The sequence below is a fragment of the Onychomys torridus genome, chromosome 2 (assembly GCF_903995425.1).
Source record: "Onychomys torridus chromosome 2, mOncTor1.1, whole genome shotgun sequence".
In the NCBI taxonomy this organism is placed as follows: domain Eukaryota; kingdom Metazoa; phylum Chordata; class Mammalia; order Rodentia; family Cricetidae; genus Onychomys; species Onychomys torridus.
This window is the reverse complement of record NC_050444.1, coordinates 54,940,165-54,965,863: the sequence shown is the minus strand read 5'-3', so window position 1 is coordinate 54,965,863 and position 25,699 is coordinate 54,940,165. Positions and strand designations below refer to the sequence as shown.

General features: G+C 44.7%; 1 protein-coding gene and 1 non-coding gene across 2 annotated transcripts in view; both read right to left on the bottom strand.

Moving 5' to 3' along the window:
• Positions 1-557: 557 nt before the first annotated feature.
• On the bottom strand, positions 558-628 carry Trnag-gcc. Its single transcript has one exon. It is a non-coding gene; the product is annotated as a tRNA-Gly (tRNA).
• A 4,679-nt stretch (positions 629-5,307) lies between these two features.
• Rragd (Ras related GTP binding D) overlaps positions 5,308-25,699 on the bottom strand; it is a 38,666-nt gene continuing 18,274 nt past the window's right edge. The window contains exons 3-7 of the mRNA XM_036179425.1: positions 19,361-19,560; positions 18,458-18,572; positions 17,244-17,386; positions 11,060-11,208; positions 5,308-7,820 (exon numbers count right to left, since the gene is read on the bottom strand). Coding sequence (XP_036035318.1) covers positions 7,669-7,820; positions 11,060-11,208; positions 17,244-17,386; positions 18,458-18,572; positions 19,361-19,560 — 759 coding nt within the window. The 3' untranslated portion in view covers positions 5,308-7,668. The remainder of the gene's footprint in view (positions 7,821-11,059; positions 11,209-17,243; positions 17,387-18,457; positions 18,573-19,360; positions 19,561-25,699) is intronic.

Below are 25,699 nucleotides of genomic sequence, written 5' to 3'. Positions count from 1 at the left end.
TTTTAGTGAGCTAAAACAGCATATGAAATTTAAATATATCTATATTTTCTGTACTCAAGAAGTATTTGTTTTTCTATAACTGAGTAGAAAGAAAAACGGTGAGTCTCTGGACTTGGTGGGGCAGGAACAAAGGCAGAGCACTGACACGGCAAGAGCCCCCCCCCCCAAAAAAAAAACTGGTATCAGAGGAAGCAGGCTTGGAAACCCAACAGACCTAGCGTGTGGCTTTTGTCCTCAGTCTCCTGCCCAAGCCTGGGAGAAATAGAGGAGGGTAAGCTGGGAAGAAGCGACCAGGTGAGGAGGAGGGGCAGGGAACTTGGGAGGGAGAGGGAGAAGCAGATGGGGAGTCCCCAGACCAAAGACCAAGTGAAAGAGGGATGGAATCGGAAGACAGAATTTGCTAGAACCGCCAGTATAATCCCGTTTACAGAGTCGCTTTTTCCTGTGGCTTTTTAATTGGTATTTGCTTTTGAGACCCACTTTACTGGGATAGTTGAGAGCTATGCGGCACCCCAGTACTGCAGAATTGGGGTGAGGGAAGGACCCTGCACTTTTTTTTTTTAAGCTGGGGATCGAACCCAGGGCCTTGCGCTTGCTAGGCAAGCAAGCGCTCTACCACTGAGCTAAATCCCCAACCCGACCCTGCACTTTTGCCTTATTTACATGGACTGTGGTTTTTGTTGTTGTTTTGTTTTGTTTACACTTTGAAGTTTTTATTTCATTAGTAATGGGCTAGAGTTAGTAACTGGCTGGCAGGTAGAAGCACTGGCTGCTCTTGCAAAGGACCAGGATTCCGTCAGAGGCTCACAACCATCAGCAACCCCAGCTCCAAGGGATCCCACCCGCTCTTCTGGTGTCCGTAAGCACCACACATGCATGTGGTACACATACACACGTGCAGACGACATACTCACATAAAATAAGTAAAACTGCAAAGAATTTTTGTTTTAAATTAGTAGTGAAAACTATAATCTGGCCGGGCGGTGATGGCACATGCCTTTAACTCCAGAACTCAGGAGGCAGAGGCAAGAGAATCTGAATTTGAGGCCAGCCTGGTCTGCAGAGTGAGTTCCAGGACAGCCAGAACTGTTACATAGAGAAATCTTGTCATGACAAAACAAAAACCGAAAAAGATTACAATTTGTATCTTCCTTTGTCTTGGTTCTTATGAACCAATGGCTGGGTTTCACTAGAGTGCTCTCATCTCCTAAATTTGGCTCTAGAGGAAACACCTGCAGCTGAGATACGACTGTGCTGTGCAGGGGCATCTGACGTGTCGCAGACAGCGGGGCACCTCTGTGTCTTCTGTCTCCTGACGCCTCCGGAGAGCTCTTCAATGGCCTGTGTCCCTTTCCTCTCGTCCCTCCCTGTCACTCCATTCTCTTAGTCCCCCATTCCCAGCTAGATGCTGATTGAGGGAGCTTGGTAGTCTTCATACCAACTTGACTAGCTGAAATGCTGTCCCTGCCTCGGCAGATAGGGCACTTTGCTACTCACTAGGAAGCTATGACAGTAAATGGCTGAGCTCAGTACTTTTAAGCAGATTTTTATTTTTCACTGTAATAGCCACAAACTTAAAAAAAAAATAGTTCATAAATACATGTTGCATTCTTTACTCTGCAGACAAAGGTCGGCACATACAGGAATTATGGAACTTCTGAAAGCACTTCTGTGCCCTGGCATTCTGGGTTATAATTACCATTTTCTTTAGCACATTCGTGATAACACCATACTGCTTTCCTTTGAAACTCAGTTTACAATATACAACTTACAAAGCCTGACAGCCTAATCCTGGCCTTCTGCACAGCAGCCTGGCCTTCCCCACAGCTCACTCAGCACTCAACACCCAGGAGTGCCACCATCTGTCTGTCTTCTAGTGTCCTGTGAGAAAATACTGGCACCAATTTTACTTCCCCTGAGACTTGAAGGAGAGTTTAGGGGCAGATGTTTGTAAACAGTAATATAAGCCATATGTGGCAGAGTAGGAAGTAGAATTTTTGGACTTTCAAACTGTTGGTTTTGAAGAAAATTCTGTTCAAGAAGACAAGATGTCTTTTAAAATCCTGAAATGGTAGCAATTTCCTGTTAGAAAAATCATCCATCTCAGGTAGAGAGAGACAAAGCTGAGGGAGTGAGCTTGGGGAACATGCAATAGGGGTCATTATTAGAAGGCTTGAGTAATCATTAAGTAAAGAAACAGTAGCTGGATGGTGGTGGCCACAGGTCTTTAAGCCCAGCACTGGGGAGGCAGGGGCAGGTGGACCTCTGTGACTTCGACACCAGCCTGGTCTACAGAGTGAGTTCCAGAGTTCCAGGACAGCCATAGAGAAACCTTGTCTCAAAACACCAAAAAAAAAAAAAAAAAAAAAAAAAAGGAAGAATAAGAAAAAGAAGAGAGGGAGGGAGGGAGGAAGAAAGGAAAGAAAGAAAGAAAGAAAGAAGAAAGAAAGAAAGAAAGAAAGAAAGAAAGAAAGAAAGAGAAAGGGAAAAGAAACAGAGGTACTTATTTGTGGAGATCACCAGTGTGCAGAGGAAATAGTCTCCTGGGCTGAGGGTACCATAATGACAGAGCCTTGCCCGCTGCTGCAGTGCCCTGACGTAGATTCCAGCACCAGGAAAAACAAAGCCCGCTGCTGCAGTGCCCTGACGTAGATTCCAGCACCAGGAAAAACAAAGCCCGCTGCTGCAGTGCCCTGACGTAGATTCCAGCACCAGGAAAAACAAAGCAACCGGACCCCAACCAAGCATGGCCGTACACACCCGTAGCCCCAGCACTCAGCAAGGCTAAGGGAAGACTGCAAGCTCCAGACGCCTGTCTAGAACAAGCAAATTGGTCTTCAAATTCAGTAAAGCCTCCTGACAGTACCACACCACATTTAAAGTGTGTATGGTCTTAAACACCAAGAAGACTGTTAGGTCATTCCAAACATTCTGACAATGATGAAGGAACCAGAAAGTGCAGTGAAGAATCGAATGGAATTGTGTGAGGAAGAGAAAGTTCATCTAAACAATATTTTATATAATTTGTGATACAAATGCAAAGATTTAAATATACAATTTAAATGGATTTTATATCATTTACATGTATCATAGTGTACATTAAACAGTATTTTAAATAATACAGTTTTTTTTTTTTTTTTAAGTTTTCTGCATGTAGGTACAAGCACCATGTGCATGCAGTGCCTATGGAGGCCAGAAGAGAGCATCAGATTTCTTAGAACTTGAGTTAAATAATTTTTCAAAACTTGTAATCAAGTTGGAAGACACGTTTATACACACACACACACACACACACACACACACACATAGGACATGTATGAATATATGAATGTATGTGCATGGAGGATTCCAGAAAGCTTCCCTGGGGGATATAATCTTCATCCACCACAATCTCCCCTCCCTAGCTCTGTAACAACTATGCGGAAAATAAGGTCTCCCAATTATAAGAATTACTTAGGGTGTATATTTAAAATACAATTTTAAAATACAATTTCCAAATTTTGATTCAGGAAGGATGAGTTAGGGGTGGGAATCTGTCACATTAAACATCCTAGGAAAATGGTTAAGGCCTAGACAATGAAATCAGACTCTGTGGCTATCAGGCTCTGTGGGCTATAGTGATTGCTCCTCACACACTGAGCCCCGGGTAAGCCCCTCTCCCACTAGATGGACAGACAGAGGTCTCTCCAGGTGAGCCACTTCTCTGCACTGCTTTGCAGGGAGGGGAAGCAGAGCCCAATTACCACCTTACTAAAGGTCCAGGCTTATGGGCTGTCTCACTGAAGGGGGTTGAGACCCTGGAGCTTATCTTCCCAGAGTGTTGGAAAGGAAACCACAGGCGGCCTGGGAAGGTTAGTTTGGGGTGGAGTTCTGATTGTCTTGCTGCCATTGAGCAACTCCAGAAGAGGCCACCCCCCTTCCTAAAAAGTCTATTCATTTTATGATTCTGTTTAGAGAAGTTAGAATAATTCTGCCCCAGGAGCAGGGTGGCCAGGGGCTCAGGCAGCGGGAGAGACGTTAATGGCTCCACCTTCAGTGTGGCAGCTCGGTCATCTGCCATGGGAAGCCAGTCTTGCTGGTTTTTGGGGGACCAAAGTAGCACCAAAGGGCAAACTATTGGATTCTCAAATCCTGGAAAAGATCAATGTCATCATAATAACAGAGGGCCTCAGACATCAGATATGCCTTCATGAGCCAATAAAGTCACAGTACAGCTCATGGTCAAGAATAGTTCTACTGGGGCTGGAGAGATGGCTCAGAGGTTAAGAGCAGTGTTTGTTCTTCCAGAGGTCCTGAGTTCAATTCCTAGTAACCACATGGTGGCTCACAACCATCTGTAATGAGATATGGTGACCTCTTCTGGCCTGCAGGCATACATGAAGACAGAACACTGTGTACATAATAAATTTTAGAAAGAATAGTTCTACAACCCTAACAAGCATGTTCCAAATCTTGAAATAAGGTGTTCGGAGATCTCCAAAGGGCTGGAGCACTTGTCTACCACGTGTGAGGAGGCCCTAGGCTGGATGGATGCTAAAGGGAAACGAGGCTAAATGAAAGTATAAGTTAAAACTGGGCATGGTGACATACACCTTTTATTCCAGCACTCAGAAGACAGAAGCAGGCAGACCTCTGAGTCTGAGGACAGCCTGGTCTACATTGTTCCAAGGACAGTCAGGGCTATATAGTGAAACCATGTCTCAATAATAATAATAATAATAATAATAATAGTAGTAGTAGCTCAATTTACGAAATGATTTACCTTCATTTGCATAAAATTAGAACTGAGTAATCGAGAGGTTTTGCTGAACACTCAAGGCTGGTTACACAAGCCTGTGGTCTAGCTGCAGAGGGGCCAAGGCAGGAAGATCAGTGCACCCAGAGGTTCAAGACCAGCTTGAGTAACATAGAGACCCCCTCAAAAGACTGTTGGTTTTTTTTTTTTTTTACTTTTTGTTAAATGGATCTAGCATAACCAATAAAACAGTGATTTTATATATATATATACATATATATATATATATATATATATATATATATATGTATGTATACAAATATGTGTGTATATATGTGCTATACACACATATATGATAAATATCATCTTAAATACGAAAGGCCATACTACTTTCAACAAGAAACTGTTCTGCTCCCAGAAAACTAAGCTGTGAGTCTGTTACCAGGTCATCAGCATACAAACATGTGTTTAGGTTGGTCACTGACATCCCTGCAGAGTGTGCTAGCGGTGGTTATAAATGACGCGCTATCAACAGTAAAACACAGTGTGCTTCATTACAAACCACACCAGTCTGTTTGTTGAGTGCATACTGTACTTTAATCATCACAACAGCTCCATTGTTTTTATGAACTCCGTGTCAAACCGAGTTGGCATACAGTCCATACGTAATAGTATTGCTGTGGCTTCTAGTCATTTCGTATTTAAGGATCCAAAATATATTATGTTCACAAAATAACACTTGGTAAATATTAATCAGCTTTGATTTGCACTCCATCCTGGTCACTCACGTAAATCTCTATGACTACAGTTTGCTAAGACGGTGCGTCAGTCCAGCCGCTACACAGAAGTACTGGACTCAAAAAGCAAAAAAGGCTGCTCTGCTCTACAAAGCTTCACATTTTCAACCCCTAAAACCAACAAAAATGTTCTAGAGCAGCCACTGTAGCCAGGAGTTAGACCTTTCTGTTTACAGTCACACTTGAGCATAAACACACACCTACACAATGCATTAAGCTAACTCCCGAATCTAAGATAAAATACAAAATGAATGTGAAGGTATGTTGCAATTCTAGTCAGACTTGAAAACCTCACCATTCAGATGTAACTCCTACGTTTTTAGAGGTCACTGTCACACGAGGCTTGAGGCAGTAGTCAGTGGTAGCATGAGAGAGGAAAGAGTGCATTTATGATCAGGAACGTGGGCCCTAGGTCATAGGATTGTTTCTGCCTATCCCCCAAAGAATCGCACGCTCTTGAAGTGATAGGCTTTTAAGGCACGTTTCAACAAAAAACCCATTATATAACCAGCTTAAAAATGGAAGCTCCACGTCTACCTGGTAATTTTATGTGGTTTACCAGACAGGCAAGTGTCTTATCTTGAAAATAAAGTCTTATTAAAAACTCAATTCTCTGTTCAAAGAGAAATACTTTGTAAAAACTATTAAGAGGAGGAGCTGGGATACTAGCTTAGTAGAGAGCCGCCCAACATGCATGAAGCCTGATTCATGTCTCAAAAAACAAAACAAAACAAAACAAAAAACAAAAAAAACAAAAAAAAGGAAATGGGCTTCAGGGACAAGTTGCAAGAGTAGCTCTGATGTCCCCAAGAGACTCTGCTTTAAAAAGACCTTTTTTAGCGCCATGCACACCCAACAGTGCTAACCTTTGGAATGGTTGGGTACAGGGCTAGATTTATGACTCTCAATCCCCTGCTCATCTAAAAAAAAAAAAAAAAACGAACCTGGCAGCTAACTTCTACCTTAGGCTGTCCTTTCTCACTGGCCACAAGCTTTCCTGTGCCTTCTGTCCTGTGGAGCAAGTTGGTGGCAAGCTGAACTTGGTAAGAACAGGAATAGGCGGAGGGCATGAGGCATATTGTCACGGATGGAAGGGGGATTCAGGTAACCAACAGAGCCACCAAGGTCTAAACTCGATAGTGGAGACCAAAGATCTGCTCCACTGTGGCCACGGAGCATCAACAACTGGTCTTTAAACACAGCACAACACCAGGCCATTCACAGGAGCCAAATAAAACACAAGTACCAAGTGCATTTAGTCTGAGAGACCATCTGGAAACCTCCCGGCCTCTGTTCCTTTAGCCTCCTTGGCAGGTACAGAAGGACCTCCAGAACTTCCCCCTCAACAAATCCCTGCTATTTCCCTGTCTCTTCTAACAACGTTCATAGTTCTTTATATTGGTTGGCATCACTTTAGAAATCTGGTCCCAAAGGTTCATTAGAATAACACAGCAAAAAGAAATCACCTATCTGAATAAAGTGACTTCAAAGATGTGTGTTGAGGTAAAGAGCTTCCTAAAGACAAGTGAGTAGGGAGGCATGGCCAGAGGGGTACAAACTTAGATATAAGCCTGGTACTAACATTTTCTACAAAATTCCCATTTACACTCATTACAAACAGGAGAAGTTCTTATTGCTCCCAGCCCTGACCCACTCCTGCCACGCTGAACAATGATTCCCCCCTGGATAATTAGTAGCAAAGATCCCCCAGTTTACAAAAAGTCATTACCAGCGTGTTACTTTGGATAAATTTCAGACTGCCATATGGACTACAGTATGCACGTCCTTGACACCAGGTACAGAAAAGAGTTTAGAAAAGTCATCTTATCAAAGTTAACCTCGGTGAGAAAAAAACATGAAAAAAGTGCAAAATATGTACAGTTCCCGGCAGTTCTCACACAGGGTTTTTCTATCAACATAAACGTTTAAATGTTTATATTTACGTAGTGAAAGCACAGCAGGGTTCGCTTTATTGTTATTGTACAGGTTTCTGCTTCGAAGTGCTTATTTTAAAAAGAGAGTATTCTTTTCCCCTTAACAACTCTCGTCAGTGTCCAGGCTCGTCTTTCCTTGCTGTCACGCAGTGTGGCTCGGCACCCTCATGGCACGCGTGGGTTCAGGCTCCCGGCCGCTCCGCTACAGCAGCCCTCTAGGGGTCCCATTGAGAGTAGTCCCTTTCCTCTTCTGCAACCGACTCTGGGCTTTCCGAGATTTCACCATTTTCATTCTCACCTCAAAAACTTCATGGATGGCCTTCCGGAAGCAGTGAAAATTATAGTCAATAAGGCCTGCAGGAGAAGACAGACACACTTTTAAACGGCGCGACACCCTGTCGTTCGTGTCATCCGTCGCCAGTAGGGGGCAGCAGAGGCGCAGCCATCATGTAAAACAGGCCTAGGTCTCAGGAACGGCAGGTGCTCTTGCTATTTCAGAATCTTCCAGGGGATTTGCCACATTTCCAAAGGTGTCTGTACCCCCAAAAGATCTGAAAAACCACTGAACTGCACTAACTTAATCATTCAGATTAAAGGCTAGTTGTAATTAAGATAAATCAGGGGCTGCCAAGATGGCCCAGCAGGTATGTTTGCTCTGCAAGCCTGAATGACCTAAATTCCACCCCCAGACACAATGAAGGTAGGAAGGGAGAATCAACTCCACACACCCTATTATAGAACAGCAATTTTTTTTTTTTTTTATTATTTTCAAAAAGGGCTGGTTTCACAAGCCTGACAAGTTAAATCCCCCAGAACCCATATATGAGTTCAAGGCTAGCCAGTGCTGTATCGTGAAACCCTGTCTCAAAAATAACTAAATAAATAAGGTAGGGAAACAATAGAAAAAGGCACCTCCGAACACATATGCATACACACACATTAAATATGAGCTGAGGGGCCAGGTATTGGTGGCGTATGTGATCCCAGCACTCGGGAGGCAGAGGCAGGCAGGGCTTCGAGGTCAAGGCCAGTCTGGTCTATAGAGTGAGTCCCAGGATAGCCTGTTTTGCTGAAACTTTACACATGTCCATTTCCCTACATTCTTTAGTTATAACATAATTAAACTCAACAGCTAGGTTGCTAGTTAGTTTACTATATGCTACAAAACCTGCCTGTCATCAGAGATTGTAATTTCGTAATAATTTACCAAAGATCTCTAGGATCAGGTCCTACTTAAACTTAGTTGCACACAGCCAGATGTTAAAATTAATGGCGAAGGCTAAAGGTGCAGCTGGATTTGTGCAGCGTGAAGCATTTAACCTTAGAAACTTTGTAGTGGAAACCCTGACATGACTTTAATAGAGATTCCCCGGGAACAGGCAGAAAACATGCACTATCTGAGCGGGAAGGACACGGTGGAATTTCTGTGTGGGACACTTGCCAGTGTGCGCAAGCTCATTCCAACTAGAAACTGCAAGACTGTCAGCTGTCAAAGGGGAGCTGAAGATTACTTACCACTTCTGCAACTTTTCAGTTAACTATAAAATTGGTTCAAAATGAACAAGTTCTCTAGCCTAGCTCAAAAGTTCCTGAACTTTAGAACCGGCTGCCAGCTAAAGTTATACATCTGTGTGGCCCTTTGTTTCCTTAGCTTCCAAAATCCATAGGAAATACCAAGCAACAGTAAATGTGCAAAGAGATGTGTGTGTGTGTGTGTGTGTGTGTGTGTGTTTATGTGTGTTACATGTCAGACAGCCTAGCTTCACAGGTTTTTTTAAAAAGTAGATTACAATTTAGTCACAACATTTCTCCTTTCCCTTTTCTTCCACCTTGTTCTCCCTCAAATTCATGGTCACCTTTTTCGCTACCTGTTACTTCATCTATATATGTATATACATGTATGTTCCCAAACGTGGCCTACTCTGCTCAATCCATATATTGCCACCTGTATGTTTACTTTCAGGGCTGACCATTTGGCACTGGACAACCAATTGGTGTGCCCAGCTCTCCTGCTCCCTAGCTAGCCATCTTTAGCCTCCACATAGGCTGGTGCTGTCACTTTTCGACAACGCCACTTACATTTTTGGGGTCTGAGTAAAATCTGTATAGCAGCGAGTAAGAAGAACAAAGTACAGGCCTTGTCAATCTTCATTTGTTGACGGGGGATGCTCAGTCAGTACCGGGACTGAACCTACAGCACCATGCACGAGAGGCAAGGCTCTACCACCAAAATAGGCTTTTGAGCTGAGGAATTCCACCAGTGCTGTTGGTGGAGTGGGGGCTGGGAGCAAGTGCCCACAGGATGCTCCCTGGGCATGCTGGTCAGCCAGGCTAGCCAAAATGGTAAGCCTCCGCTTCAGTGAGGAACTCTGTGTCAAGGGCAAAAGGCAGAGTGACAGAGGAAAGAAAACATCTGGCCTTTGTCTGCTCTTGGGCATCCACACATAAATGCACACAAAGATACCACATACTATACATGCATATGCCACACCTAACACATGCAAATACCACATATACCACATGAATACACCACATACAACACACACATACACCACACATATATACTACATATACCACACAAATACAGCGCAGACAACACATGCACACACCACACACATATAGCACACGAATACAGCGCAGACAACACATGCACACACCACAGAGAATACAAACTGGCTTTGCTAGTGAAACCAACAGGGCAGCCAGTTCTGTTGAAAATGAAGAGATAAGTAAAGAGGGGGGAAAAATCTCAGAAATGTAACACGAGGCTTAGCTTGGATGCGGTTTCATCTTGTTCCTTAGGTTTTCCTTAGTTTTGGAACAAGTTTATCATGAGCATGCATCGCCCACAGGACAGCTGCAGCGGCTGTAACCACTGTGCTTCCTGGCTCGCCTTTGTGATGTTTAGCTCTGCATTCCGTACCGCAGGAGATCAGCCCCAGGTCTCTGAGCAGATGGACAAGCTCCTAGCCACCCGCAGCACTGTAAGCAGTTGTAAGCTACCAGTAAACTACACCCTAGCCATGCTGGCATCACTGAAAAAATTTAAAAAAAAAAAAAAAAAAAAAAATCAGTTCATTGCTTTTACTTAAAATATACACACATACCCCTCATCAACTGAACTTGACCCTTACAAGTCATGTTTAGAGCAGTATTGGTCATTCCTTCGCTGTGTGGATCATGACACCATCCCTGCTATTTGAAGAGAGTGTGTGAACGCCAGGCAGGCAAATGCCATCTACCTCTGTGATCGGGAGAGCGGTGGTCACATGGCTCACCAAATACCTAGTGCTGTGGCCCAGGGGCAGGCCCCCACCTGCAACATAGGCCAAGAAATCCTTTCCTGGTGCAACAGCCTGGCAAAGTAACAGCTGAGGCCCATGGAGGATGTGGTTCTGTTTCCACCTTATCCCTCCTGGCTGCACACAGGGCCAGGCAGGTCCAGACACCAGCTCCATCATGCAGGCTTGCCTCACTCAGGCCAAGGAACTAAGGTCTAGAGGCTTTGCGGGCATGCCGTGTCTACACACATTCAACGGGCAACAGAGGCAGCATGAACCGAGGCAGTCCCTTGAAATCACACCAACAATTACCTTTTCTTTCAAAGCTTTCCTCTCTGACGAAGCAAACAAGCGCCAAGAACTTTGTCACCTCTTTTAAATAAAGGACTGTTGTGTTATTCAGCTTTATAATGGCTGTGGATTCCTTGTCATACGGGGCTCCTGCTCCATCTTCTTTGAGACTAAATGAAGACAGAAACCAGAATGTATTTGACCTTCAAGAAAGAAGTCCAAATCGCAACCCAACGACAGATCCTGGCTTCAACACACAGAAAATGATCACCCTCACAGGCTGTTGGTGCTTGGAGTGCCCTTGGGTGAAAGACCTCGGGCACAGGAGGTGGAGGGGCTGACAGTCACTCTTACCAACACAGTGAGTGGGTACTCACTAGGTGACTAAGGAGCAGGAGTGGAGGCGAGCCCTCGGGCCTCTGCAGCCAAAGGCATCTTGTTTGTACACACAGGAGAACAGTTAGGCTGCCCGAAGCAAAGGCAAAGACTTCCAAAGAAAGCCCAAACAGACCGGACAGAAAAATGAAGGGCTTATGTAGTATGAATCCTAAAAGTTCTTATTAATAAAATCAAACCTGAGGCCAGTTATTGGGTGAATGCTGGAAGATCAGAGAAGCAGAACAAGCCACAGCTTCCTCACCTCACCAGTTCCTCAGCTGATCCTGTTTCCTCAGACTGGAAGCCTCTGAGTCCTCATCCAAATGAATCTCAGCTGAACTGCTTCTCGAAAGCCTGAATGCTTAACCAGGTAAAAGCTTCTAGTTTCTGGTCCTTGTGCCTTATATACCTTTCTGCTTTCTGCCATCTCTTCCTGGGATTAAAGGCTCACTTTCTGGGATTAAAGGCATGAGTCACCAAAGCTTGGCTGTATCCTTGAACACACAGAGATCCAGGTAGTTCTCTGCCTCTGGAATGCTAGGATTAAAGGCGTGTGATACCACTGCCTATCCTCTATGTTCAATATTGTGGCTGTTCTGTTCTCTGACCCCAGATAAGTTTATTAGCGTGCACAATATTTTAGGGAACACAATACCACCACAGGCTTGACTTAGAGGAAAAACTGCTAGAAAACAGAATTAACAGGCTGTGGATAAGCCGGGCAGTGATGGCACAAGCCTTTAATCCCAGTTCTTGGGTGGCAGAGGCAGGTGGATCTTTGTGAGTTTGAAGCCAGCCTGGTCTACATAATGAGTTCCAGGACAGTCAGTGCTACACTGGAAACCCTGTCTCAAAGGAAAACAACAACAACAACAAAAAAAAAACCCCAAAACAAACAAACAAAAAAAGAGGCTGCGGATGTGGGTCAGTAATATCACCCTTGTCTAGCATAGTAAGTTCCTGAGGTCTATCCTCCAGCTCCACAAAGAATGGCAGCACCGGAGAACTACTGGTAAAGTTGGAGTATGGTGTATATTAGATAACAGAGTATGCTAGACATACTAAATTTGCCTCATTTGGTAATTAAAACATCGTCCTGCAAAAAGGTGTTCTTGTTCTCAGGAAATACAAAGAATCAACAGATCTGAAACTAATTTCCCAGCAGTCCAGCTAAAACACAAATGATAGATGTGTATCAGGAAAACAAAAGCAAGTATGTCCACATGGTTAAAAGCTGGTGGATCCCCACGAAGGATCTGTAGTCCATTGGGCAGTCATTGTCTGTAGCGTCAACATTTTCAGGTGTGGTCTACAGAGACAGAGCTGCTGTGTTTATAAGTCAGCTTGAAGAAGCTGAGTAATTTCAGTTTCCCCATCTATTCACCATCGACACTTTCAAGTTTCCTGCTGGAGAAAAGACATAATCCATCCTACAGTGAGAACAGGCAATGCAGCTAACTGCTAATATCACAGCTTTAAGGATCAAAAACCAGGACCCACTCAAGACACTGCTGTGATTGGTTCTGAATCCTTTCCTCACACAAAAAGTGTCTTTATACCTTTTCCCTTTATCTGACACTACGTAAATTTCCTGATGTATTGCCCAAATTCATGAATAAGTGACTAGAAATTTGACTCAATTGTAATAATGCTAAGCCTTATCGATTTCACCCCAAAATTACTGTGTAGTAAACAGGTGACCGTATCTAGTTCTGATCACACACTAGCTGCTGGGAAAATCCTTTCAGTCAGATAGATACTGAGGAAAGTTGGGCTGGCAAAATAATAACTTGAACAAAGCTAATGACAGAGGTAAACCAGGATCTAAAATCCAGATATGATCTACATCAAAGCTGATGTTTTAATCCTACGGAAATAAAAAGGGCTTGGCTGGCAAGCACAATGTAATGAAGAGCCTGAACTGTATTTTCAAGGAAATGTGGGGATGTTAGCTTTGAAAAGAACTTTAAACTGTCATCTACATGCTTAAAAGTAATTTACATTTCTATTATGTGAGGCCAAAACAGACAATATAACAAGATCCTACTTAGATAGATAGATAGATAGATAGATAGATAGATAGATAGATAGATATCTCCCTTGCAAAGACACTGGCCAAAAGACTGAACATGTTTTCCGTGACTCTGGGCTTTCTCTCTCCTTCTCTGAAGCTCCCCTACCCTCTGCCATGTGGCTGTTTGCTGACCTCCATGGTTTCTTGGACCCTAATTCAAAGAGGCATGTCTGCTGCTCATCTCCTTCCCCCCCTAGCAGCTGCCAAGACTTACAGCTCACATGTCCTGTTTTACTTTCAAATTCTAACAAAATGGTAGCTTTTGAAAGCATCAATGAGCCCACTATAACCTTCAAATATTCAAAACCACTTCCCATACTAGGATTTGAATTTAGGGTCCTGTGCATGCTAGGCAAGAGGTCTACTACCACTGAGCTGTACCTCCAGCCAGCTCTAACAAAAAAATCTCCCAGGGTAAGAGTTCAGACGTTTGAAGATGTAACAAAGTTCTTAGCTTCCACAGCACTGTTTTTAGATATTATTTATTTTGAGATAGAATCTTGCTATGTTGCATACACTGGTTTGAACCAAAAAGAAGACTGTGTTAAAAATTTTTCAAGTAAATATATTTGAATATGTAAATTCCAAATATTGCTAATTACTAAATAACATTTAATAGCCTGGGTCAATTCTCAGATGATGTTATGTGAAAAATAGCAGAATCTAAAATTATTTATAGTAATTCCATTTATCCTAAAAATTAGAAACAGAAATAAAAAATAAACTATATAAAAATGCAAACAGTGAAGGCTGGAGAGCTGACTCCAAGCTCAGAGCACTTGCTGCTCTTTCAGAGGACTGAGGTTGGGTTCCCAGCACCCACATGGTGGCTCACAACCATCAGAAATACAGTTCCCAGGAACCTAACACCCTCTCCTCAACAGTGAGGGTACCAGGCATGCACATGGTACATATACACACATGCAGACAAAACATAAAATAGTTTCTACATGTATGAACAGGGACTGTCCCTAGACAGTGAGGCTACGGGACCTCCTGGCTTTGGCTTTAAGTTAAGATCTAATGCAGGCTTCCAGCAGGTCAGGCAAGTACCCAATCACTGAGCTTGAATCCCTGATCCTAAGTTTATTTTTTATGCTTGCCATAAGTAGGTATTGCTCTTACAAAGTAATACAGCACACAAAATAGAAGAACCAAAAAAAATTACAAGAAGAAATTGGTGAAGTTTTGCAACTGAAATTATCGCACAGTGTACTTTATCATCTACAAGCAAGGAAAACATGTTAAGGTGGAGTGTGTGTGTGTGTGTGTGTGTGTGTGTGTGTGTACACATGCATGTGAGTGTGTATATTGATGTGTGTGTTTATGTGTGTGTCGAGCTGCTAACTATGCAGAGTCTTAGCTGAGAAAGTCCTGTGGTCTCCAGTAGGCAGCTGAGAAAGGACAGCAGGACCTCCTTTCCCAGGCCACCTGCTTCCTGGGCTGCTCACAAGGGCCCTGGTCTCTACCCACATTCCAGCTGCCACTCTGCTGGTGACTGAGCTGGCTCACAGCTGCTCCAGGAAACTGAGTGTCTCTAGGGTGACTACTGCTGTGACGAAACACCATTAGCAAACCTTGGGGAAGAAAGGGTTTATTTTTATTTGGCTTACACTTCCGTATCATTAACCATCATCAAAAGAAGTCAGGACAGGAACTCAAAGAGGGCCGGAACCTGGAAGCAGGAGCTGATGCAGAAGACATTGAGGGGTGTGGCTTACTGGCTTGCTCCCCATGGCTTGCTCAGCCTGCTTTCTTAGAACCTAGGACCACTAGCCCAGGGATGGCACCACCTACAATGGGCTGGACTCTCCCACATCAATCACTAAGAAAATGCCTTTCAGACTTGCCTACAGTCAATCTTATGGAGGTATTTTCTCAATTGAGGCTCCTTCCTCTCTGCTGACTCCAGTTTGAATCAAGTTGACATAAAACTAGCAAGCATACTGAGGAAACTCTAGAACCCACAACCCACTGTGATCCAAACCAGTTCTTGCTGGATCCTGTGGGATCTCAGCACACCAGCACTCTACTACAGAAAAGCCATCTCTGGCAAAGCCCAACTCCCTCTCTCCTCCTGTTTTAGCTGGTGAAAGTTCCTCTGATTAACATCATTTCTCCAAACAACTCATCACTTACGTCTAATTAGCATATGGCACAATAATGAAATGCCTATCATTAATATGTGCCAGATATTTGTGCTGTTCACTGTTCCTGACTGCCACAGCAGCTGAGACTGTGATCGGACTCACTCAGCTTCCAGGCCTCATCCAAGGTCATCCATTTACTGCTTTAAAATAAGAGACTGCCACAGGGTCATAACCATGAGGAAGGTCTACTTGTAAAGCTGGATGTCCATGTCTGATGCAAAAATAAATTATGGCAAGTACAATTTGTCTAGGATCTATCAGGGCAGGAACAGTGTGAGTCTACTAACAGTGTTCTCATTCTTACCGCAGTCTTAGGGGTCAGCATGTCATGTGGACACATGAGTTTACATGTGCATGAATGTGTATGCGACAGAGGTAACAGAAACTCTCACAGGACGGGCAAAGAATTTTCAGATGGTGGAAGACAGGAGCAGCTCAAAACTTCTAGAAGCCCACAGAGCGGGCAGAGTGTCAGGTGGTGTGAGGCAGAGAAGAGGGAGAAAGGCCAGGTCTGAGCCAACAGCCAGCCACGCGCTGACAACCTCGGGAAACAGCTCGCTCACACTCCAACTGCACAAGCTGGCACAGCAGACTCCCAAGCATGTTGGTTGTTTCCAGCTTTAGTAACACAACTTTCTCCGCTCTCTAATATTATTTTAAGCATACAGGAAGTTTGGGTTTCTGTGATGTTAAAGCCATAATAAAAACTAGCAGATGTCATTTGCCCGGTATTGTAATTCTCCACTACCCAGACAATCAAAATCAAATTTTGAAAAATACTGAGGTAGTATTTTCTGTAACAGGATAATGGAAATGTTCTCAGTGGCTTGTGGGTCTATTTTACCCCATGGGGTGCACTGGGTGCACAGGTTTTCCAGCATCAGATCATGATCATTTAGACCAGGGTTCAAGTCTGCTCTTTTCCTGCTGACAGTAGAGCAGCTGCTAGAAATTTCACCATTCTAAGGTCCGTTTCTGCGTTTGTAAAACAATTCCTGCCTCATGAAACAGCTGAGAATTAAACTAGATGTGTGCAACCAAGTTTTAATCATATAAGGCATTCGCTCAACAATTACCTGTTCTTACTGGCATGTTAAGTAGTGGTCTATTTCTAGATTCCCAATCACTTAAAACAAAAGTACAAAAGTCAAGTGAGTAACTACAAAGATGTCCAGAAGCTGTGAAAGGGAAGGCAGGTAGGTGGTCCTCCCTCCCTCCCTCCCCTCCTCCCTTTTTCTGCATTGCCAAGGGCTGATCTCAGGACTTGTTTCATAACTAAGCTGTATCTCCAGCCCAGGGAAGGATAGCACAGTTACGGCCTTTAAGAATATTTTATTAGGGGGCCGGGAGGCAGTGGTGGCGCACGCCTTTAATCCCAGCACTCAGAGGCAGAGGCAGGCAGATCTCTGAGAGTTGGAGGCCAGCCTGGTCTACATAGCGAGATCCAGGACAGGCATCAAAACTACGCAGAGAAACCCTGTCTCAAAAAAAAAAAAAAAAGTTTATTTGGGGAAGGGGAAAGCATAATCAGAATATATTGTCTGAAAAAAAAAAAAAAAACAAAAACTTGTTTCAGTTACAATAAAAAGAATGTTTTGCTTACCCATAAATACAAGAGATGTCGATCACCACATCTATCATGTCACAGCAGAGCTCATAGGTCTGCATGTCCACTGGAGTACTGTCAGTTGCAATATAAATCTTACTGACCACATCAAACAGGAATGCCTTTTCAATTCCAGAGTTCTGAGGGGGAGAGACACGCTTTAAAGTAACAACAGCAAGTTCAAACGGATTCACAGTCACATAAAAAATGGTATTCCATTCCACTAGTCAGGGAAGGGGTGTCGAGGGGAAGGAAGAACAGCTGGGAGGGTAGGGTAGATTAAAGCACAACATAAGCCTCCGAGAAACTGTCCCAGTGAAGCCTTCTAATCTGTACAGACAGCAGACAAACAGTTTATAAGACTTAAAAAAATTATATGACATCTCCAATGCCATATATAAATAAGCTAAAACTATTAGGAACTAACTCCTATTCTATCATTTTATTGCAATTTAAACTTTACTTTCATAAATCTTATGATGGATTTGAAAAAAAAATGAAAGGCAGAATCAGCCTAAATTATGTATCCTTGGTAAACCACGTGGGCAGTGGTTTGCTAACTCTTGGTCTGACCATTTGTAGGACTCACAGCTCATCCCTCACAGAGTGTTAAATCTGTGGATTTTCAAATACAGATCTCACTGGCAGAACCAGGGGGTTTTAAAGAAATTTTCATGTATTTGTTTATGCATTTTTGTTCGGAGGTAGTTAGGACTCACAACAGCGCAGACGTGGAGGTCAGAGGACAACCTTTGGGAAGGAACTGGTTTTCTCCTTGTACCGAGTGGTCTGGACTGGACTCTGGTGGTGAGGCTTGGCAACAGGTGCCTTTGCTGTACCGACCTGCTGGCCCCCAAACCAGGATTTCTGCTGCTCAGTACCCAGGGTAAGGTTCTGCTAATACCGATGATGGCCTCACGCTTGAATAGGCAATCCAAGCACACCAGGGAAACATACACTTCCAGAGTTAAAAATCTAAAGGTTCTAAAACAAAATGTAGAAGTAGTCTTCAAGAGTGAGTTCACAAGGCCAGCCTGGGCTACAGAGTGAGTTCACAAGGCCAGCCTGGGCTACACAGAGAAACAACAACAACACAAAAGAGTGATACCACAGTGGCCCTGAAATGCAGGCGGGTATTACAACTTCTTACTCTTGCAGGGTGGTTCTGGAATTCTGCAAATGACGTGGGCAGGGGCAAACCATCTACTTACTGAGATAAAGATATTCAGCAGATTCTCCAGCGTCGGGAGCTGGGGGATCAGTTTCTGAACCACTTTACTGAAGGCTTCAAATATCGAATGGTCATATATGCTCGTCAGATAAAAGCTGAAAGAGAAGGCAGCGTTTCATCAGGCTCCCTCTGACTGAACAACTGTCTGAGGCTCTGTCTGTCACTAACACCAGTAATCTTATGTACAATTGTAACACACAAGCACTAGCCCCCCTCAGAACTCATAACGACCTTGGTCAAAAACAAGTGTGCCCTAACAGGAAGCCTCTTTCCCTCCCATGCCCGGTCTGCACTGACTGGCAAACTTTGGAGTTTGGCTATCCTTATCCACGTGAGCATCCTCACATTCTACAAGGGACTCTACACTCATCTCTACACAAGCCTGTTGCCCAATTAGTAGCTTTAAAATTATCGATACTGAAGCATGCCATTTTCTTCATCTTCCAATTGGCAACGTCAATGATTATGCACTATCCCACCCCACAAAATAAATGGGACAAGTTTTCCTCTGGATTCCCATCCTACTGATTTTAAGCCTCCTCTGTTTGAGGTTGTAAGTACCACCCTATTAGCAGGAACTAGTGTTTAGCAGCAGTTAGCATGCTGGGGTAGTCATGGCTTTTGCTGTGTTTCTCATATGAGATGAGAAGTTTAGCTTTGACAATTTGTTGACTACAAAGGTAAAACAAAACACCATTTTCACCAAAGGTTAGCATTTAGCAAGTGGGAAACATCTTTGATCCTATGCCAACACAAAACAGGTAAATAAGTAAATCCACCCCATCCATGCAGCCCACACCAGGACAGCTGTGGTGACGGAAACCCAAGCACACTTGCCCCAGCCATTCTTAGGACCTAGGCCCTACGGGGCGTCGGCTCTTACCTCAGGTGAATTTTTTCTAATCCAGCATCTGCTAGGTCATCGTTTGCCCTCTGGTGAATGTCTCTTTGGGTTTCAATTTTATGATCATCTGACAGACCATCCACTTTATGAATAAACACCTCGAAGTTGATGTCAGTATTCACTTTGTAGGCCCTGGTCACTGTGAGGTGGAGCCTGGCCAGCGCTTCCATATAGTCATCCTGGAACAAAGTTCGTGCCTTCAGCTTTGTTTCCAGAACATTCTATACACACTCAGCACCTGGAAACACATAGCTACAATCTCCAAAAATATTTTGCCGAACTCCCAACACCGGAGGAAAACAATTCCAGCATCACAGACTTCAAGTATACAAACCTGGGTTTCTTAACACAGAGTCGAGAAGCTATGAAAATTCAGCTGATTTGGGAGGTTACAGTGTAGGTTGTTGATAATCATAATAAATGGGAACTGGAACTCCAAGAAATGAAACTAGACCAATACCTAGGTCTTCCATGAGCTAGGATGCCTCCCAGCTTCCCAAGGCTCTCAAGGACTGTGATGGAGACTACAGATGGAGACACGATCAGGCTAGGTAGGAGGATGGGAAGGAGTTTAATACAATCCAGAGTTGCTGACTAGCAAATCACAACCCGAAGCCCCCTGCCGGCTTTTGTAACTAAGTCACATGGGAAGTCAGCTGAGCCACACCTGCCTGTCTCCATGCTCTCCAGGACTGCTCAGTGCTACAATGCAGAGGTGTGGAGACTTCCCCAAAAGCACAGCTGTGGTTGCCTGAGGCTGGGTACTGAGGGCACAGTAGTGAAAAGGCCCTGGGGAACCCAGAGGGTGAAAGATCCTATGTCTTCAATGTGGGCTGGTTACATGGGAGAGATATCTGGAACCTCTTCAAGTATGTCCTTGAAAGGAGTGCAGTCTATTGCAGGTAAATTACATCTCAAACATGTTACCTCTTACATCTTTAACTAAGAAGAAAGCCCACTTTAAGGGTCAGGTCTGTGAGCAAAGTTATCTAATATTCAAAGAAAATACTAGAATATGCTAAACACCCTGTCAAATGTATAAAACTAACTACACTAACAGAGTTTATTTTGTTTTGTTTTTTTTTTGAAACAGGGTCTTTCTACATAGGCCTGGTTGTCCTGGAACTAACTATGTAGACCAGGCTAGCCTCAAACTCACAAGAGATCTGCCCGTCTCTTTGCTTCCCAAGTGCTGGGATTAAAGGTGTGCCACCACACCCGGCTCCACTAACAGATCAAACAGTATACAGCCTTAATGATTGAAAATGAGGCACTGGAGGGACTGGAGAGGGGCCGAGCAGTAAGAGCATATACTGCTCTCACAGATGACTCAGGTTCAGTTCCCAGCGTCCAGATGGGGAGGCTCAGCATACCTGTAACTTCAGAAGCAGGGGACCTGACACCCTCTTCTGGCCTTCTTTGGGCACCTGCCCTCATGTGCATACACACACACACACACGTACAATTAAAAATAAGTAAATCAATGAGGGCCTGGGAGGGTAGTTCAGGTGGCAGTGTGCACCCTCCCTAAAAGACCCTAACAACTAAAAATACCACAGAAAGAAAGGGAAGGTGGGTTCAGTGGTACAAGCCTGTAACCCTGGCTGTCCAGCCAGGCAAGGTAGGAGATCACAAGTTTGAGGCCAGCTTGGTCAATTTAGTGACCTTACCTCAAGACAAAAATTATAAAGGCTCAAGAGTGTGGCTCTGTGGCAGAGCACTCGCTTGGCACACACGGACTCTGGGTTCACCACAAGTACCATAATTACTAGAACAGAGGATCACAGATGTCCAACCATTGTGTTTCTTCTTTTTCGTGTATGTGTGTGTGTGTGTGTGTGTGTGTGTGTGTGTGTGTGTGTCTGTGCGCAATGTATGCACATATATGTGTGCAAGTGTGTACCCACCCTTGCATGTTTCTTTTTTTTCGTGTGTGAGTGTGTGTGTGCATGTATGCACATATATGTGTGCAAGTGTGTACCACCCTTGCATGTTTCTTCTTTTTCGTGTGTGAGTGTCTGTGTGTGTGTGTGTATGTGTGTGTGCATGTATGCACATATATGCGTGCAAGTGTGCACCACCCTTGCTCTATCACTCTACCTGATTCTGTGACAGTCTCTCACCGAGTCTGGAGCTCCGCTGACAGTTAGCAAGCCCCAGCGACCTTCCTGTCTCTGCTCTACCCTACAGCGCTGGGCTTCCTAGCTTGTGTGGCACCTGGGGCTTTTTTGTACTGAAGCTGGGATTTGAACTAGATCCTCAGGTGCTCAGGTTTGCACAGCAAGCCCTCTTGCTGAGCCATGGCTCCAGCACCCCCATTCTGTCTGCTCTTGCTGTCTATGATGACACTAAGGAAAAGATACTCTAGCTTCTCCTCTGCTGTTCACTCGAGGAGCTGTACGGCAGGCCATCGTCGCTGCCGCTCCCACAGTGACTGGGAACTCCAGGTCCGCAGGAGTGTGCCGAAGAGCTACAGGAGATGTGGTAGACCCCGAGTTCTCTGCAGAGCAGGCGTCAAGCATTAGTTCACGGGAAATCACTTGGGCTTCCTTCTTCTTTCCTTCACAACGTTCTGTGAAAACACCCTTTCTTTCTAGAAACTGTGACTGTGAGGCATTCTGGGGAAACAGTGTGTGGTTTCAGACCACACATGCCCTGCTTAGACATGAGAAAGGAGGGGCGGGAGGCAGTACGACGGCTCAGTGGGTAAAGGCACACCACCTGCAAGCCTGATGGCCTGCGCTGGAGCTCTGGGACACGTGTGAAGGCTAAAGGAGGGACTCTGCAAAGTTACACACACACACACACACACACACACACACACACACACACAACTTAAAAACAAACCTTAAATCAGGCGTGGTGGCCCATGCCTTTAATCCCAGCACGTGGGAGGCAGAGGCAGGAGGATCTCTGTGAACCTCAGGCCAGCCTGGGCTACAGAGCAAGTTCCAGGCCACCCAGAGCTTAGTGAGATGTTGTCTCAAAAACAACTGTCAAAAAAAAAAAGCTTGATAATGCTTATTTTCAACAGGAAGGGAGGAGGGCAGGAGGGACAGAGAAAAGGACGGGTACATTGAGGGGCTTCCTGGAAGTCAGGGTTTCCTCTCCCATCCCAAGATCGTCAGGTAAGATCCCTGCAAACACTTTTTACACGCTGCTGCCACCCCATGAGTATTGGGTCCGGAAACCACTTAGTAAATCTATAAAGTTTTTGTTTTGTTGTTGTTTTTGTTTTTGTTTTTAAATGTGTGTGAGACATGCTGGAAGGTGTATCTGTGCACCACGTGCATGAAGTGCCCTCAGGGAATCATTGGATTCCCTGGAACTGGAGTTGCAGATGCTTGGGAGCCACCATGTGGGTACGAAGACTCAAACCTGGGTCTTCTCCAAGAGTAGCGAACACTCCTAACTGCTGAGCCGTCTCTCAAGCCCCTTAATTACAAATTTTAGTAAGAGCACTCAATGCTTTCTCCTTCGGGCGTGTGTGGCCGGAGGTCAAACTCAGGGTGTTAGGTACAGCAGGCTAGTGCTCGGGGCAACACTCTCGACCCACCCAATCATTTTCACATTTATTTATCCGTTTGTTTGTTTGGGTATATGTGTGTGCATACACATGTGTGTAGAGGCCAGAGGGCAACTTGCAGGAGTCAATTCTCTCTTTCCACCATGTGGATCTTGGGGATCAAACTCATACAGTCACACTTGACAGTGAGCAGCATCTTTTCCCAGTGAGCCGTTTCACTAGGCCTCACCTAGTTATTTCAGCAAGTGTTACTTGAGTCTGGGCATGGTAGCACATGACTTTAACCCCAGCACTTGGGAGGCAGAGGCAGGCAGATCTCTCTGAGTTTGAGGCCAGCCTGGGCTACATAGTGAGTATCAGGACAGCCTGGGCTATGTAGAGAGATCTTGTCTGGGGGGGAGAGAAGGAGGGAGACAAGTAATCCCAGCATTCCCTAAGAGGCTAAGATAGGAAGGCTGCTGTGAGTTCAAGTCCAGCTTGAGTAACAGTTAAGACCTTGTCTAAAAGAAAGAAAAGGTATGAAAAAAGGAAAAAGGGAGAGAAGGAAAGGAGAGAGAGGAGGAGGGAGGATCTTTCTCAAACATTATTAGATTTTCCTGTAACCTGCAGTAAATTAAACCCCCCCACACACACACACCAAGAAACACAATGACCAACCTAACTGAAAAGCCTGCTTTATGTTTGAATAAAATTGCCTAGCTAAAAATAAGCAACTTTGGGCTGGAGAGAGTGTGGTGGTCAAGAGCACTTGCTTGTCCAGCAGAGGACCAGAGTCCTGTTCCCAGCACCTAAGTGGGGCAGCTCACAACCACCTACAATGCTGCATCCAGGAGAGCAGACACCTCTGGTCTCTGCAAGAACCTGTACTCATGTGCACAGACCCACACCCTGGGACACACGTACACACGATGACCCACATACCAGGACACACATACACATGCAGACCCCACACTAGGACACATGTATACATGCAGACCCATACACTGGGACACACACACAGACCCATATACCAGGACACACATATACATGCAGACCCACACACCAGGACACACCTATACATGCAGACCCACACACTGGGACACACACAGGTGCACACACAGACCCACACACTGGGACATATGTACCCATGATTAAAAGTAAAATAAACAATGAAAAGTAAAAATGAGTAAGTATACCTACCTACCTGGGGCTAACTTACAGCCATATCATAAACGCCTTATTCAGATCTGCATTGGAGCTGCTATGCAGCACAGTATGGTAACTGAGTCTTTACCAAGTCATCATCTGAAACAATCTGTAGCTCTGGTTGGAATCTGCTTACTCATGGGCAGCCACTTAAACAGCTATAAAAACACATGGACTGACTCCAGGGAAGAGAGTTCCCAGCCCTGTCCTATGCATGCACTAGCCACTCCTGGGCCCCAAGCATCTTGATTTACAGTGCTGGCAGACAGGGAGACAGGCCAGAAAACAGTCAGTACAAGTTGGAGTACTGGCATGTGAAGGGTCTATGCACAAGCTCTAGGGGGGGGGGGGGGGGGGAGAGAGCTGATGAACCCACCACGGGGCTTGCATTGTTGCATTGGATTTCAGTCTCTCCCTCTACAGACCTCCCGCTGAAGGAAGAAGGAACCCCTGCAACTCAAGAGCTGGTCACACAGTGCAGCTTCCTGGAACAAGGGTTTGCTAAAGATGTTCCTGGACGGCAGGAGCACTTTATTTTAGGGAACTCCCTGAACATCACTCTAGACTAGATTTGGCATTCCCTAGAGAACCGCTCCTTTTAGGCCTGGGAAAGCCTCCAGCCAGCACCACAGTCTCAGACACCTCTAAGGCCCACACACCCTCCCCAGCACTGGCCAGCCTGGTCTCCCTTCCTCCTCTTCCCACTGAGCCCAGTGGCAAGGCCCCAGTTGGAGAGGATGGAGAGAATGGCCAATGGCTGGAGAACAGGGCTCCTCACCAGTCAGTGGCTCCTACTCTTCGCTTACAGCCAAGCTGAAGGAGGACTACACAGAACTGTTAATAAACTACTAAAAATAATTTTATGAGAGAAAATTAGATCACGTAGGAGACACAATTTGGAAGGATTTAAAATTCTTGTGTAAGATGTTATGACAAAACTCACTCTGTGTCCCCACCTCATCCATGAACACATCTCTCGGTACCCACAGCTACAGGAGCAGAGAACAGAAGCGGAACTGCTGATTCAAGCACAGATGTGAGCTGTGGAATATCTATCAAATGTCAATCTTCCTACGAGATGCCTACCTCACATTTAACAGTCATCTACAAAATACATAAGAGTTACAGTAATCAAGTACATACTGCTATGAATAATTTGATTCAAGGGCTGGAGAGATGACTCAGTGGTTAGGAGCACTGGTTGCTCTTTCAGAGGACCCAGGTTCAATTCCCAGCACCCACATGGCAGCTCTCAACTGTCTATAATTCCAGTTCCAGGGGATCCGACACCCTCTTCAGGCACCAGGTATACAGGTTGTTCACAGACATACACATAGGTAAAACACTCATACAGATAAAATAATAAATTTAAGGGGCTGGAGAGATGGCTCAGAGGTTAAGAGCTGTTCTTCCAGAGGTCCTGAGTTCAATTCCCAGCACCCACATGGTGGCTCATAACCATCTATAATGAGATCTGGTGCCCTCTTCTGGCCTGCAAGCAGAACACTTATAAACAAATAAATCTTAAAAAATTATAATTTAAAATAATATTTTAGGGTTGGAGAGATGGCTCAGAGGTTAAGAGCACCGACTGCCCTTCCAGCGGT